General features: G+C 50.0%; 1 protein-coding gene across 1 annotated transcript in view; it reads left to right on the top strand.

The window, feature by feature from the left end:
- LOC147001617 (protein SFI1 homolog) overlaps positions 1–16,339 on the top strand; it is a 51,201-nt gene extending 34,862 nt beyond the window's left edge. Inside the window, exons 11-29 of the mRNA XM_085829335.1 lie at positions 1,253–1,383; positions 2,211–2,292; positions 2,568–2,746; positions 3,258–3,333; positions 3,755–3,850; positions 4,209–4,285; positions 5,167–5,269; positions 7,401–7,497; positions 10,497–10,657; positions 11,048–11,122; positions 11,739–11,813; positions 11,925–12,101; positions 12,173–12,426; positions 13,155–13,259; positions 13,384–13,567; positions 14,652–14,787; positions 14,894–14,972; positions 15,497–15,608; positions 15,693–16,339. Of these exons, the coding sequence (XP_085685461.1) occupies positions 1,253–1,383; positions 2,211–2,292; positions 2,568–2,746; positions 3,258–3,333; positions 3,755–3,850; positions 4,209–4,285; positions 5,167–5,269; positions 7,401–7,497; positions 10,497–10,657; positions 11,048–11,122; positions 11,739–11,813; positions 11,925–12,101; positions 12,173–12,426; positions 13,155–13,259; positions 13,384–13,567; positions 14,652–14,787; positions 14,894–14,972; positions 15,497–15,608; positions 15,693–15,797 (2,304 nt within the window). The 3' untranslated portion in view covers positions 15,798–16,339. The remainder of the gene's footprint in view (positions 1–1,252; positions 1,384–2,210; positions 2,293–2,567; positions 2,747–3,257; positions 3,334–3,754; positions 3,851–4,208; positions 4,286–5,166; positions 5,270–7,400; positions 7,498–10,496; positions 10,658–11,047; positions 11,123–11,738; positions 11,814–11,924; positions 12,102–12,172; positions 12,427–13,154; positions 13,260–13,383; positions 13,568–14,651; positions 14,788–14,893; positions 14,973–15,496; positions 15,609–15,692) is intronic.
- Positions 16,340–16,641: the final 302 nt, after the last annotated feature.

Genomic DNA, 16,641 nt, shown 5'->3' with positions numbered 1-16,641 from the left:
CCTGCTGTGAAGTAGCCTCTTACCTCACGCCTGGGGTTAAAACAAAAACATACTTATAGAACATATCTGGGTTTTTTAAGAAACGAAAATTCTCACTGCACATTTTTTTAAAAAAAAATTATTTTTTAAAAAAAATTATTTTTTAAAAAAAAATTATTTTTAGGGACTCAGCAGTTAAGAGCACTGCCTGCTCTCTTCTAGAGGACTTGAGTTCAATTCCCAGCAACCACATGGTGCTCACAACCATCTGTAACAGAATCTGATGCCCTCTTCTGTGTCTGAAGACAGCTACAGTGTACTCATATACAATAAATAAATAAATAAATAAGTCTTTTTTAAAATTTATTTTTAGTTATGTGCATGTCTATTCTGCATATCTATGCAGAATCTGTGCAGTGTCTGAGTAAGCCCAAAGAGGACCTGAAATTACAGGACTGTGAGTGGCCTGACCTGGGTGTTGACAACTGTCCACAGAGTTCAAAAGAAGGCATAGGGCCTGCTGGGATTGGAGTTTCAGATGGCTCAGAACCACCATGTGGGGGCTGGGAATCAAACCCAGGTGCTCTTAAGTGCAGAGCCCTTTCCAGCTTGCTATCTGTCTGCCTGCCTGCCTGTCTGTCTATATGTCTGAGACAGGGTCTCATTGTACAGCCATGGTTGGACTGGCTTCAATTATGTAGACTAGGCTGGCCTGATGTGTGTAGACTAGTTTGGCCTTTAGACTCAGCAGAGATTGACCTGCCTCTGCCACTAGAGTGCTAGAATCAAACATGTATGTCACCAAACCCAGCTTCAGTTAAATACATAGGCGCACACACACACACACACACACACACACATTCTTATTCATTTGTGTCTAGAAAAATAACACTGCATACGATTAAAGATGCAAATAGTTTCATGTTTCACATTGCTTTTGTTGTTTGGTTTGTTGGTTTTGTTTTGTTGTAAAGACTTATTTAATGTATATGAGTACACTGTCATTTCAGACACACTAGAAGAGGGAGTCAGATCTCACTACATATAGCTGTGAGCCACCATGTGGTTGCTGGGAATTGAACTCAGGACCTCTGAAAGAGCAGCCAGTGTTCGCCACCTCTGAGCTGTCTCTCTAGCCCCTCATGGTAACCTAGTAGCAAACTGGTGAAAATCAAACATAACACTTCATTCTGTTCCTACCTGTATGAGAAGCAGTCTCTCAGAAGAGTGTGCCTCTGAGCGTTCACGGAGGCCTTTTGTTACTTTGTTTCAGTTATTGCGGGCCAGAGCAGATGGTCATTTCCAGCAGCGAGCACTGCCTGCTGCCTTCTACACGTGGTACAGAGGCTGGCTATGGCACCAGCAGAGACGGATCCTGCACACAAGAGCAGTGCATTTCCACAGGTATGCTGTGCAGTTCCCGTGTGTCTGGGACAGGCAGCTCTGATGTAGCTCTGGTGACTTTGGTATGCCTTGGCTTTGTGTTACTGGTTTCCCAGCTCCCAGTCCCTGGTCTTCTGGGTTTTCAGAATGAGGGCCTTTTGATCTCATGGAGCAGTAAAAATTAGCCTGTACTTTCTCCTGGGACAACTCTTGGCCATCCTTTTTGCAAGTGTTCTCAGAACAGCTTGTGTTTTATGGGTCTGCTCTTTCATGAGCACAATTTCCTGTTAGTGTAATGAGAGCTTTGCTGGAGTCTCACATTGTGCGATTTCCCTAAAATGCTGTGCTCCTGTTCTATAAAACACGGTCTTTTGAAGTCTTAGAATAGCAGTTCTCAACCTGTGGGTTGTGACCTTTTCACAGGGGTCTTAGACCATTTGAAAACACAATATTTACATTATGATTCATAGCAGTAGCAAGATTACAATTATGAAATAGCAGTAGAAAGAATTTTATAATTGGGGGGCGGTCACCACAACATGGGGAACTGTATTAAAGGGTTGTAGCATTAGGAAGACTGAGGACCACTGTCTTAGAACAATGGTCACTCACAGAGTTAAAAAGGTCAAGGAGCCGCAGGGTGGTAAAGTCGGTGGTAAACATCTTCAATCCTAGCACTTAGAAGGCAGAGGCAGTGTGCCCTCTGTGAGTTTGAGGCCAGTGTGAGTTCCAGGTGAGTTCCAGGTCAGCCAAGTGCTACACAGAAACACTAAAAACTAAAAATAAGAAATGTCTTTCGTTGGAAATGCTTGGCTTCTAGTCAGCTTTTCTCATTTCTGTGTATTTAGAGGGACATTAGAGAAGCAAGTATTTGTTCTCTGGAGGCAGAAGATGTCTCAGCATCGAGAAAACTGCTTGGCAGAGAGAATGGTGTGTAGTCTTCTTTGAGTGGGTTCCTGGGGGGTGGGGGAGGGGAAATGATCCATTTTATGCACTTGCCCTAGGGTGCTCCTCAGAAAATTATACAACCCTGGTCCACCCTGCCAGGTGCAGGAGCCTGGGAACATCCAGGCATTGATGTCTGTTGTCAGCTCAGTTCACGGGCAGCTGCTGGGGGAGGATCTCTTTTGCTGGTCACAGATTCTCCTCCAGCCTCTGAACTGTTCTCCTTCTGGATTGTTCTGTTTCCTCCCACCCCGCCTCAGGCTATATTGCAGGCAGAGCAGCAGCTTTTACGTAAGTTCTGGTTCGTGTGGCACCAGCAGGCAACAGTGTGTCAGCTGGAGCGACAGCAGCAAGCCATGGCCATTGCCCACCACCACAGCGGACTGCTCAGGAGGGCTTTCTGCATCTGGAGGGAAAGCGCCCAAGGATTTAGGATAGAGTAAGTGGCATTTCTACTCCAGAGCTTCTAACCCCCTCAGGCCAGCTTTGGCAGAAGCTCCAAGTGCCCAGCCATAGTGGTGTGTCAGGTAGGGCTGGTTGTATGTCCTGGAAATTCAGCTTGAATGAAGGACCTTGGAATCTGTCATTGGACTCAGATGCTCTGAAACTCAGCTCCACCTTGCTTCCTGACGGGAACCCATGTAGCTAGTGGCAGGGTATAAACTGATGAGCCCATTATCAGGTGGCCGGACACTTACTAGTGGGCAGGCTATGACGGTGTTTATCAGACCACAGGGCTACAATGGAGAGCGCATGCAGCCCACGTGTCTGGTGCAGAGATGTTGAAGCCCCATGAGGTTTCCTGAAATTTTCCTGAATCTCTGTGTCCCTACTTGGGAGAGGCCCAGATCATCAGACAGCTCTTCAGAGAATCCTTCACTCCCTGAGCTCAGTAGTTCTGAGGCCCCTTGTGGTCTGGCCCCTGCTGAGCTTCTCCTGTTTCTCCACAGGAGGATGGGCAGGGCACAGGCTGCACACTTCCACTCTGCACGGCTCCTGAGTTGGGCCTGGAGCATGTGGAGGGAGGTAAGGCTTTGGCATGGGCACAGCCTAAGTGTGGCTTTTGGACAGGTAGGGCTGTTTGTCCACATGACTCAGACAGATGGGTTCCTCCATATGCCTCTGGTCAAGGGCAACTGTGAGGCAGTGATAACTATGTGTGGGGCTGGTATCATCTGAACTTACTGAAGGTAAAGTTCCTGTCTGGCCGCTCACAGAAACTCTACAAAGGGTGTAATGTTGAAGCCAGTACCTGTCCAGCACATCCCGTCCGGCACTTGCTCATTTGACACCCACCAACCTCTATAGGTTTATATTTATAGATGAGATTGAGGCTCAATTGGTATATTCTCCTTCTGTGAGCTCACAGAATGAAAACCCCAAGACATTGCTGCCGTGAGCCCCTCCTGGCCCTTGGCCCACACTCCCCACTCTTCCCTGTGTACAGTGCCTGGCCCTGAGGCTGGAAGAGCAGCAGAAACTGAAGTGTGCCGCCCTGCACAGCCAGCGCACCCTGCTTCGCAGGGCTCTGCAGAAGTGGCTGGTAGGAGCCAGCTCTTTGTTCCAGGTCTCCTCACTGTGGGGTAGGGGAGGTTTCTGGAAGCGTTTATGTTCCTCCCCAGAGTGATCTGGCAAGGCTCAAAACATCAGGTGTCCCAGAAAGTGCTACCTGGGGTGCCAGCCATCATGGAAATCTGGTTTCTATATAAGAGTTCAGGAGTTGGGCCTTGTGGAACATTATAGTGGAGATAGGTGCTGGTCTTGGAATGGAGACCTTCAGCCTCTTCCCACTCTGACAGCTCTGGCCTGGCAGCCACTGTGGTAAATGCACCTCTGAGGCCTACGTATAGAGGGAGAAGTATGGTCCCAGGGTGGCCTCCAGTCTTCCTCATCTCCCACAGGTTTACCAGTACAGGGTGAGGAGTGTTCTGCAGGAGGTGGCGGCCAGGGAGAGACAGCACAACAGGCAGCTGTTGTGGTGAGTCTTGAGTCCTTTGGATCTCTCAGGCTGAGGAAAGACCTTCCAGAATCAGGTGTGGGTGGGTGGGGCAGTCCTGCCTAAGATGTGCAGAGAATGGCCTCAGTGCCTCCTACTGCTTAAGTGATTCTGGCTTCCCCATGGCAAGCTATGCATCTTCAGGCTCACCTCAGCATGCTCTGATCTGCCCGTGCAGGTAATAGACCCTCATCAGAGGCCCACATAGGAGCGTGTTTGTCATGTTCTGAGCCTTCTTCCCACCATGCTTCACATCTAACCTTCTCTCCTCCTGACGCGCTATTTCATTCCACTCCTGTGTGCAGCCTGCAGCCTCTCTGTCTGCCCCTCTAGGGCCATCTGTAACTCTCACCCACCCCCACTCCTTATGATTCAAGTTTCTGAACTCCTGCTCCCTCTCCCTTTGTATTTGTTTAGCACATGCTGTTCTGGCTGTGTGTAGGCCATGGGTCTTGTGGACTTTAAACAGTCACTCCCCTGAAGTCCTCAGGAAGCACCCTCAGATAGACCAGAATGAGAGAGCAAGTAGGTGCTGGGGTTCATGTGCCTCTTCTCTCACTGTGAATCACCTGAATTGTAATCGTCCGCTTACAGCTGTGCTCTCTTTATCATACACCTCCTGAGGACTCGGTGATGGCCTGGTGCACTGCTGGCCACCTGGTCCCACCTGGTACCTGGCACAGAGCAGAGACTCAGTATCTGTTGTTGGGTGTCGGCAAGAGCTTGAGGGTCGGCTTGAGGGTCACGAGACAGATGCTCTGAGGCACAGTTTTTACTTAGGCATGGGGAAGAATAAGTGTTTCACGGAAGCCTCCCAGGCCCAAACTGCTGTCACTCTTCTCACCTGACCCATGTCATTACAGGTGGGCGTTACAGTGCTGGAGAGAAAACACCGTGGCCCGTTTGGACGGAGCCAAAAAAACCTCTCAAGCAAGAGTCCACTACAGCAGGACTCTGTGCTCCAAGGTGAGGTATAGACTGGTTACCAGGGAGCCTGGGGCTCACATTACAGTCCTTATTGACACTTAGTAAGGACCTCCCAGGGTAGGTAACCATCTTTCACACATGCATGTCTGTAGGTATTTTTCTTTGTACTGAGTTAGGAATCACTGTTCATTAAAAGAAAACATGTCATATAGGAAGCAAACTAGTTCTTACCAGAACCAGTATTTTCCATACGTGTGCAACACTACACTCAGATAAAGCCTGGGAGCTGCTGAGATTCAGTATCCTTGTTGGAAGACTGTGCCAGATCTTACCCACTGGCACCCAGCCTGCATGCTCAGGAGGCCTGTCTGGAAGCATGGCGCCTCCCAAGAGGTTCTTGGTCATCTAGTTTGAAATGACCCAGACCACCTTGTCTCCTTGGCTAGGGTAGGTGTTGGAAATTTCCTGCAAGGTCCATGCTCTAGGGATGGGCAACACATTGGAATATAATACAAGGAAGTGGTTCAAACAGAAACAGTCCCAGAGGCTGTCCCTGGGTCATGGTTGTTCTGGAATAAAGCAGACTGTTGGGAACTCTGAGTGGCATAGATTTACCTGCTGGTGACCACGTAGTTCCCTGCAGAGGCAGCAGCTGCATTTAGTGAAGACTGGCATCTTCTCAGAAATGTTCAAGACATGTTGGGCGGTCCCTGCCTTGGGAGGAGATGACCAGATCTGGTTAGGTTTAATGCTCTGAAGAGAGACCACTCAGGTGGGAATGGAGTTTATGACTGGTGAAGCTGGTATCATGCTTCATCTGGTTCCCTGCTTTCTTTAGATGTGTTTAGTGGTACTGGTGAGATGTTCAAGCATGAGGACAGGAGTTCAAATCCCCAACACCCACATAAAGTTGAATATGACTGTGTGTACCTGGTCTTTGGTACTTTGTGAGTTCTTTTTCTACCTTTTATCCTTCCTGGTTTCACTCCCTATCACTAGATAGGAGAGAAAGAAGAATATATATATACAGAGAGAGATCCCTGAATCTAATTTCTTTCCTTTTGTTTCTTAGAGCTCAACTACTGACAAACTGCACCCAACCCCCCTAAATGACTAGCAACCACCAACTTCCTATTAGGGCTCTAGCATTTATTTACCCTCTGAAAAGTTCCCAGAATTCCAAAGGTCACAGGATCTGCAGCCGACAAACCACACCCCTGCTAGAGCATGAGGCATTCTTAGTTAGCTGCTGTAGAAGTCTGAAGCAGCCTGAGACTGAAACACATTCTAATCACTGCATCTGCATGTGTCTGTAACTCTGTCCTGGAGTTAGAGTCAAACTGAGAGGATCCTGGGACTCACTGTCTAGCCAGTCAGCCAAAGCAGGGAGCTTCAGCCTCTGACACTTGTCTTAGGGAATGATGGAGAGTGACTGAGGAAGACATTGGATTTTTGGTTCCTCTACACCCATAGACATGTGCATACACATACATGCACACACCCTACACAAAGGGTTTTGTGTTCTCTTTTGAGATACAGTCTTACTATGTAGCCCAGGCTAGACTAGAACTCACTATGGAGATCAGACTGGTCTCAAACTTATAGAAATCTACTTGTCTTTGTTACCCAAGTTCTGGGGTTAAAAGTGTGTACCACCACACACTACCCACAAAGGCTTCCTGTGTAAGAAAAAATATTCCAGGCAGTGGCGGCACACGCCTTTAATCCTAGCACTCAGGAGGCAGAGGCAGGTGGATCTCTCTAAGTTTGAAGCCAGCCTGGTCTACAGAGTGAGTTCCAGGACAGAGAGTCAGGGGTGCACAGAGAAACTCTGTCTTGAAAAACAAAAGAGGGGAAAAAAGGAAGAACTAACACAATGCTTAACAAATGATGGAGTATAACCCATGTAACTACTTCATTTCTATGGCACAATATCAAGTTTAAATCCTCCCGATAGGAAAGTCTCAGTGTCTGAGTAGTCAGGGTTCCCTTTAAGGGACCTGAAGCCCCAACCCAGGACCGAGTAGATGGCTGGCTACTTCCTGGATATGTTTGAGAGCCAGCTGTTAACCCTTCAATTCTTACCTCAAGAGGACCCAGCATTGGTCACAGTGTGTCCTTGATATCAAAGTATGAAATGAGCACTGTATTTTCTCTGCCTTGTCCGTAGGTCCTCGTCCAGTGGCGAGAGGTTACGTCAGTGCAGATATATTACCGACAAAAGGAGGCAGCTGCTCTCAGGGAGGCCCGGAAAGCACTGGACAAGGGTAAGAGAGGCCTGTGGGGACAAACAGTGACGGGAGTGTGAGCACAGGACTCCCTAAGGTTCCATGTGCTCTGCGGGCTCTGTCCATGTGTGCTCATTCCCTGGTGCTTTCATGGCCAGGAGGCTTCAAACAAGAATTAATTTTTCTCAGGGCCAGAGGCCAGAGGTTCTGGAGGAGTCCTCCCTGGGCTCCTCTGGCTCCTGCTTGTTGCCCTCTTTGGTATTCCTTGTGATGTATGTATGTATGTATGTATGTATACACGCACACACATATAATTGATATTATATGCTATATATTTATATAATATATACATTTATTAAGTGAGCTTTAAAATAATATTATCCACATAATACCTAAGATGCTCAGAATCCGATACTTGTCCTTGAGGCTGGACCTCAATAGCCAGTCAGTACTACTGGGTCAGGAAGCAGGGATGACAAGGAGGTTATGCAGTCTACAGAGTGGGCTGCCTCAGTAGTCCCATCGTGGCGCCGGAAGCCCAGAAAGTTCCTGGAGAACTGTTCGTTCTGAGTCTGCGAAGCTTGAAATGCTGATTGCTACGAGCAAAGGACTGAGCAGTTGAAGCCCTGTCTTAGTCAGGGCTTCTATTCCTGCACAAACATCATGACCAAGAAGCAGTTGGGAGGGAAAGGGTTTATTCGGCTTACTCTTCCACACTGCTGTTCATCACCAAAGGAAGTCAGGACTGGAACTCAAGCAGGTCAGGAAGCAGGAGCTGATGCAGGGGCCATGGAGGGATGTTCTTTACTGGCTTGCTTCCCCATGGCTTGCTCAGCCTGCTCTCTTATAGAACCAAGACTACCAGCCCAGGGATGGTCCCACCCACAAGGGGTCTTTCCCCCTTCATCACTAATTGAGAAAATGCCTTACAGTTGGATCTCATGGAGGCATTTCCTCAACTGAAGCTCCTTTTTCTGTGATAACTCCAGCTGTGTCAAGTTGACATAAAACGAGCCAGTACAAGCACCAACAGAGCTATCTCTGAAGGATTTTTTTTTAAGATTTATTTATTTATTATAAGTAAGTACACTGTCTGTCTCTTCAGACACAGCAAAAGAGGGTATCAGATCTCATTACAGATGGTTGTGAGCCATCATGTGGTTTCTGAAATTTGAACTCAGGACCTCTGGAAGAGTAGTCAGTGCTCTTAACTGCTGAGCCATCTCTCCAGCCCATGAAGAACTTTTTTTTTTTTTTTTTTTTTGGTTTTTCAAGACAGGGTTTCTCTGTATAGCCCTGGCTGTCCTGGAACTCACTCTGTAGACCAGGCTGGCCTCGAACTCAGAAATCCCCTGCCTCTGCCTCCCGAGTGCTGGCATTAAAGGCGTGCGCCACCATGCCCGGCAGTGAAGAACTTTTCTTAAAGGGGATAGTGGCACAGGGCAGGTCCTTGGAACAAGGAATTTAGTGGGTAAACACAAAGTACCATCCATGGGAAGGATGCAGTAGCATTGTGGTTTGGTGCCTTTTTTATTTTGTTTTGTTTTTGAGACAGGGTTTCTCTATAGCCCCGGCTGTCCTGGAACTCACTCTGTAGACCAGGCTGGCTTCCAACTCCCAGAAATGCTTTTGCCTCTGCCTCCTGAGTGCTGGGGTTAAGGGCCTGTACTCATTGTGTTGTCTGATATTAGACTTCAGGGTTTCTGCCACACCTTTTTAGAGCTCAGGGGAAAATATCCTTAGACACAGGCATAGACTTTTACAAAGTACAGGCTTGTAGTCCCAGCATTTGGAAGGTGGGAAGGAGGCATGCTGGAGCAAGGAGCTTGAGGGCAGCCTAGACCACACAGGGAGCACCCTTCCTTCCTTCCTTTCTTTTTCCTTCCTTTTTTTCTTTTCAGACTATATTATTTCTCTCCCTCTTCCCCCCACAAACCACTTTTGCTCTTTCAAATCCTGACCTGTTTTAGTTGTTACCTGTATCCTGCTCAGTCGGTATAGTGTTACTTACATGTCTTCAGGGCAGACCACTTAGTACTGAATAGCCAACTGGTGAGCTCTTTCCTGGGAAAGACTTTTTCTCCCACTCTCAGCATGTCTTAGTTTCCAAGTAGTTCTTTGTATAGATTAGAGGCTTCATGGGCCTTTCCCATCCACTGTGACTGTCCATCAGAGTTGTCCCTGTTTGGTTGCTATTTGGGTAGTCACATTGATGGCTTCTGACATTCCTAGAGACACATTCACACAGCAAACGCCCTGATCTTCCGGTTCTTAGAATCTTTTCTTCTCTTCCAAAATGTTCCTGAGCCTCAGGTGTGGGAGTGTTTTGTAGATATATCTGTTGGGTCTGGGTTCCGTAACTCTGCATTTCGTTCCCCTCTATCTTGTACCTTCCTGTTGTTCCTTAGCGATGATGCCATCCATGGTGGTAGCTAGGGAGATAGGGACACTTAAGGCTACACCCAAGATGTGAAATGGCTGGTGGACACCATCCAAGATAAGGCTCATGACTGCTGCCTTCTCTGGAGCCTGTGAATGGCTCCAGAGGTACCTCCTGTATTAGGCATTCCCAGGATCCAGGACACAGCCTAAACCGTGAGGCCCCAACAGAACACTTTACTACTTTACAGGTCATACCTCAGGCTTACTGGACTTCACTCTCTGAACTTTATTTCCTGCCGCCAAGGCTGAGCTCTAGCAGGAAGCTCCCTTTTTGGGACTAAGAGCCTCCTTCTGTATGCCTAGCATCTGTTGGTGTTGCTCTGTGGGTCCTGGAATACCTGCATTGACTGTGGACAGCTATGGGGACAGCACTTGGGAGATGCAGCAGCAAAAAGAAATTCTAGTTCTAGTTTCCAGACTGTAGAGATGACCAGACCTGCCTGGCCTTCCATAGTGGCCATGTCCTGTGTCGCTTTTTCTCACAAAAGGCTGACTGTCACATCACATAACCTCTTCACTGTCTATGCCTTCCCGTGCCACAAAGTCACTTATGAATGAAAGTCCTGTAGTTTTCAGCCAGCTTACATTTGCTTCAGGTCGTCTCCGGAACTGGTTTCAGCACTGGCGATTCTGCAGCCAGAGGGCGGCCCAGCAGAGATTCCAGCTGGGACAGGCGGCTCAGCATCACCGCTGGCAGCTGCTGATGGAAGCAATGGCCAGGTGGAAGGCACACCATCTGGGGTGTATCAGAAAGAAGGTGAGGCACGTGGTGGCAGCTTTCCAAGCTCTGTATGAGTCTTGAGCAAGTGCCCGTGTCTTGAGGAGGCATCTCCAGACAGAACTCTGGAAAACAAGTATTAGCGCTGGGATTCTGCAGGAACAAGGCTGCGGGAGCTGCTGCAGTCTCCTGTAATCGTAGGAATAGCCACCCTCAGAATCAAGGCTACCCCAGGAGAAGGCTGCTCAGAAGAGAAATCTGCTTTCTCCTGACTCTTGACTTTAGATCTGGGGAAACTACGGGGGCAGGAACCCTTGGCAGAAAGGTGTTCATTTGGGTGGAGTCTCCCCTTGCAGCTGCCCCAGGGGCTGGGGATAGACCCTGAGTTAGGTGACTGTGGAGTCTGACCCTGTGACATTTGCTCTCCAGTTTCTGCAGAGGCAAGCTGCCCAACTCCTGGCACAGAGACTCAGTCGGGCCTGCTTCTGCCAGTGGAGGAAGCAGGTGAGAACCAGTGTAGCACTTCTTGCCTACTGGCAAGACTTCAGCTTAGAGCCATCTCAGCCTCACATCTAGTTCAGTCTTTAATACTGTCTTTGTCCCAGGGCTCCATCCCTGTGCCTCCCCTCCAACTCCCGCACTATCAGCTTCCTTCATACGCCATTTGTAGAAGGCTAGTCTCTTCAATTCAGGTTTCTCTTAAAGTATCATCTTAAACACACTGGAATAATACCCAAAAATTAATGTGAAGTGAATTTTAAGCCTTTGTTGGGGTCTTGATAAAAAACCAGAAGGCCACACACAGTCTGCTCAGCACAGCCAAGTTTATAGTCTGTTCTTGCTCTAGGCTGGAAAGCCTTCCTTCCGGCTCTGCACCCAGTTCCCCCAGCATTGTTCTGTCCATTCACTGTCCAGTCAGAGGTGTCTGTGCATTCTTCCTTTTGTACTGTCCTTTTCCCTTCACAGTCCCTGAATACATTAACTATCTCAAGGTCAGGATGAGGCCAGGCCCTGAACCCTTCCCAGTAGGAGGGTAGATGCTTTAGCTGGTGGGCTGAGAGTGGCCATTGCCACGTTGCCTGTATATTCCTCTGAATAACCCAATCTTTCTGGCCCACAGCTGACAGTCCGGAAGCAAGAACAGTGGGGCACAGCCCGGGCCCTGTGGTTCTGGGCCTTCTCACTACAAGCAAAGGTAATGGTTCTAATTCCTGGGCACTCCTACCTTCAGGGGCTGCTCTGTAGGCTGGGTTGTGGGATCCATCATGGAAGCTTGAGTCTTATCTCTTGTCCTCTCTTCTGCAAGGTGTGGACTGCATGGCTGGGCTTCGTACTTAAGAGGAGGAGGAAGAAGGCACGGCTGGAACAGGCTATGCAAGCCTACCAGCAGCAGCTCCTACAGGAGGGTGCCACACGGCTTCTGCGCTTCACAGCTGGCATGAAGGCCTTCCGGCAGCAGCTCCAGGCCCAGCAGCAGGTCCAGGTAAGCCAGAGCTGCTGGTGAGAGGCTGGCAGGGCAGAGCAGGGCAGGAGCTGATGAGAGCTGTGTTGTAGGCAGCCCACAGCCTCCACTGTGCAGTCCGCCACTGTGCTGAGCTCTGGAAAAAGAAGGTGCTTGGTCCAGGCAAGACTTCTCAACCACCAGCACCCACCACATCCAGCAAGAGAGTGACATTTAAGGATTCCTTCCTCTCTGGACGTGCCGCTGGAGATGCCACCCTGGAGACGAAGCAGCTTCGAGCTCCCCCGTCTCAGGGAGGCCTGGGTAGTTTGGCAGGAGCTGCTGGGGAGCCCTGCCTCCTAGACCTGTGAGTGGCCTGTGGTTCACCTCTGCCTCTAGTCCTAGAGCCAAAGCTGGGCACACACAAGAGGGACAAACAGCTGTAGGAAGGACAAAATGAGAGTGCCACAGCCTCATCACACCAGAGCTGCTCAGGGGCCTGTGTCAGCCTTTCTTCCCTGGGCATTGTTCTGAGGAGACTGTTGTCCCTTCCTGGGTGACATCTGCTTCTCCCTGTATTATGATACTCAGCAGTCAAGCCTTCATGCCTTGTCTTAAGCTTGTAGCTTCCCTTCTTCCCTATCAGAGCTCCACTTTTTGTGGGCACCCAATCTTTTCTCCACCTCCATGGATGGCTTCTCTCAGCTCTGTGTGCACCACCCTTGAGAGGCAGTTGTCGTTCCCAGAGTAACCAGCACTGAGCCTCAGAACTCATGGCCAGCCCCTATTTGTCCCCACTCTTTACCCCTCACCACTAACCTTGGCAGGACCCTGAATATCTCAGAGGGTCTTCTCATAGGAAAGAATACAAACTGTCAGCTTGCTGTGAAGGTCAAAAGAAACAGGTGCAGCTCCAGCACCCAGGAATCAGTCAGGAAGGCTGTAAGGGTCATGTTGAGTTGTCTAGGCTCAGACCTACCCTGTGCACATGCTGGCCTTCAGTCTCCCTGTAAAATGCTAAGGACTGAACCTTAGCAAGATCTCAGGTGCCCTCGCAGACCTTGTCAGTCCAAGGAACAGACTATTTCTCTCCAGCAATGCAGCCCGCTCATCACGGAAACAGCCCCGACGTCCATCCTTCCTGCTTGAGCGTTTGGGGAGCCAGAGGTCCCCAGAGTGGTACACCCTTGTGGAGCAGCAGTAAGTTGAACGGTTGTGAGTCCAAAGGCACTGAAAACTCTCTGTTCCTATATTTTATGGGATGTCTGGTCCCTTTAATCCAGAGAAAGATTCCATGGTGTGAGCAGCTTCTGCTTCTGCTCAGGTTAGAGAAGCCCCCAGAGGAGGAAAGCATGGCTCTGCTGGGAGACTCTTCACTGACAAGACCCTTCCTACCTGGGGTCTTGCCGAATGTTCCTGGTCCAAAGCTGCCTCCTACGGCCAGTCCAGGCCTGGAGCTGCTGCCTCCCTCCTCCATCATGCCCCGTGCAGCAGGAGGCAGTGCCAGGGTGAGTTCTCCACTGTGCTGCCACTCACTCTCCTTTGGTGTTCATTCTCCAACCCTTACTACTCTTCTTTCTAGAATACCGTGGTCACTTGACAAGCTTGGGTGCCCTGCACACCAGGCCTAAAACAGCAGTGGCTAGTCTTCCAACACCCCAGCCCTTGAGCAATGACTGGTGTCTGGACAACCAGAAGAACCTTATAGGCGGGCTCCCAGCAGGGCCTCTGGTCTTGGGGGACAGGTGGGAGCTTGGAGTGGGAAGAGGAAGAAATTGAGGGGCTGTTGTAGGGCACCACATCTGGCCTGGACTCAGAGCACCAAGTGCAGGGGCAGCCACGAGCCGTGGTGTTATCAGACAGACATGCTAGTGCTCTGGCTGTAGCCTCTCACTGGTGTGTGTGTGAGACAGTCTGTTGGGGACTGTCTGTGGTAGGACTTGCTATGGTAGGTATGGTGAGGGAGGAAGAGGAATCCAGGGTCACTAAAATTCTTTTACTAAAAGATGGAATCTGGGGTAGGGTCCAGTGTCTGGTGAGGCAGTCGGTCCCCACTCCATCAGCCTTCAAGGCTATGAGTATCTACACTGCATGGCAAAGCATCACCTCAAAGAACATAGGGGACATGGAGTCCTGGGCAGAGGTAGCCAGGGGGTACTCCTGAAAACAGCCAGTCGGCAGTTCTTAAAAGTTGGTGCTGACTGGGGAGGGGTGGAGACAGGAAGGAGGTAGCTTCTGGTGAAGCGTGGCTGGTAACAGAAGCGACATACCCCCAATCTCAGCACTTAAGCAATAGAGGCAGGAGGATGGAGAGCTCAAAATGAGCCTGGGCTTCACAGCAAGACTGTCTCAGTAAATTAGTATTTAAGTGAGTATTTAAAAAAAAATAGTGGCACGCAGAAGAGAAGCCTTAGGGGTGCAGGAGTGGTAGGACAGGAGTGCTGCCCTGTAACAGTCTTCCCTGAGGCTCAACAGGCAGGGCAGTCACCCTCAGCACTGCAAGGCCTGGTGGGCAATGAATCGGGACAGGACTCCCTTCCCAGGGTCCCTACTAGCTTTCTTGTTCAGCATCCACCCTTTGCTCCTCTACAGGTATCAGCAAAGCCCAGCATCCCTGGACCTCAGTCTTGGGGGTGCCCGTCCTTACCCAGGGATCTTGATCCCCATCTCCTCCCTGGAGATTCCATAAGCACCCGGACTGGGCCTGTTTATGGCTCAGAGGCTACAGGTGAGTAAGTCAGGGTGCTGGGGTCACCCTCTACCAAAGCCCTACCAGTCTCCTGGGTCCTAAAGGGATGGTGGGCAAGGCCAAGCTTATCTTCCTGTTGCTGCAGGCCACACAGAGCTTGAGGCTGAGTTGGAGGGGATCCAGCAGCAGTTACAACACTACCAAACCACCAAGCAGAACCTTTGGTGAGGCCCGCCAGGTGCCCTGGGACCTGTCTATGGGAATAGCTGTGGCTTGGAAAGGCAGTTGGTTCCACTTCCTGCAGCAGGGCCTGGGACTCCTCTGTGTGGTTTAACTCCAGGGGGTGGGGTAAGTGTCCTCTGGCACCTTTATCCACTCCGGGAAGGGCCAAGTTGGCCTTACCTAGGGCTGGAAGTCCTGCTTTCCTGGGTTCTGTTACCTACCTGACAACTGTGACTGTAATGTTAACAAGGGACAGACAGCATGGGCCTGGGTCCTACTTATACCCAGTGTTCTGGGGACAGTTGACATACAGCAGCTTTCAGAGACCTCAGTGAAAAAGACTGGTCCCTCTAGAAAGGGACAGGAAGAGAAGTTTTCACACGCCTCACATGAGTTGCTGTTTGCTGGGGAAGACAGAAGATTGTTGGCCATTCTCTCGAAGCACTTTATTAGCCAATATACCTCTTCAAAGGGCTCGCTTGAGGCTGTGCCAAAAACCCAGCCTGATAGGTGTCCCCATCTCCAGGTCATGCCAGCGACAAGCCAACAGCCTGCGTAGGTGGCTGGAGCTAAGCCAGGAGGAGCCGAGATCTGAGGACCTTCATCTAGAAGAGCAGGTGAAAACAGAACTGGAGGAGGTAAGACCAGGTCAGCCCAGGGCCAGCCCCTGGCTGTCCTTCCTTTCAGCTGGCCTTGTCCCTCCCTCTTGCCCATGTCCCCAGGTGGAACTACAGATCCAGCAGCTGGCTAAGGAGCTTGAGGCCCAGCGTCAGCCTGTTGGTACATGCATTGCTCGTGTTTGGGCCCTGAGACGGGCTCTGTGCTAGTGGGCCCGTCCCTGGGGGACAGGTGTTATCCTTCACAAGGCCTTGGACATCCCGCCGCACCCTCAACTGTGGTCTCCCTTCCCCCAGCCTGGAACCTGCCTGCTCTAGGGTGGAGCTACCGGCTCATTCGTCCTGCCACGCCCACTGCTGGAACCTGACTCTGCTGCCTGGAGTCACACACGTGTTCGTCCTGCTACTGGACCCTGAGTTACTTGGCGGGAAATTGGGTTCCCTCCCCCGTCCTTTATAAACTGAGTGTCTGGAAATATTAAATTGAGTCTTGATCAGAATCTGTTTGTCTTGACTCCATTGTTTCTTCCGCCCCGTCTAGTTACCTCTCTTTGCAGGGAACTGCCATTCTCAGTGAACCGTTCGTGTTGTGGACCGCGGGCGGGCCGCAACAGTTGGCGCCAGAACTGGGACATGAAGAATGGCAAAGAGATGCTAAGAGAAACGATTGCTGTGTGGAGCTCCACAAGAAAGGAAAGAATCTTCGTATCGGAGGAGGAGCATCGGAGCAACGGACAGGTACACATGCTAGCGCTAGCCCAAAAAAATTTCAGTTTTGAAAGTGTTGCGGGGATGCAGTAGGATACGAAGCAAGTTTGAAGCAGTGCTAACCCAACGCTGGTTCACTTAGGTTCAGCAGTGAAGCTTAAGAGGAGCTAGGCACAGGCGGTAGGCCGTGGCTAGAAAAAAGCTACATTGTTAGGTGTGAGAAAGGAAAGGGTTTATTAAAAGGAAATTAATACAGGCGGATTGCCCCAGTTATAAAAACTGCATCATGAGGGAGGAAATTGTCCCAAATAGCAGGAGTACTCTGCCCCATTTTGTGTCTTGTTTA

Source organism: Mus caroli, unplaced genomic scaffold (assembly GCF_978045245.1).
Source record: "Mus caroli unplaced genomic scaffold, Mus_caroli_1 scaffold_13, whole genome shotgun sequence".
Classification (NCBI taxonomy): Eukaryota; Metazoa; Chordata; class Mammalia; order Rodentia; family Muridae; genus Mus; species Mus caroli.
The sequence above is the reverse complement of the archived record's forward strand: the minus strand, read 5'-3'. Positions and strand labels throughout refer to the sequence as shown.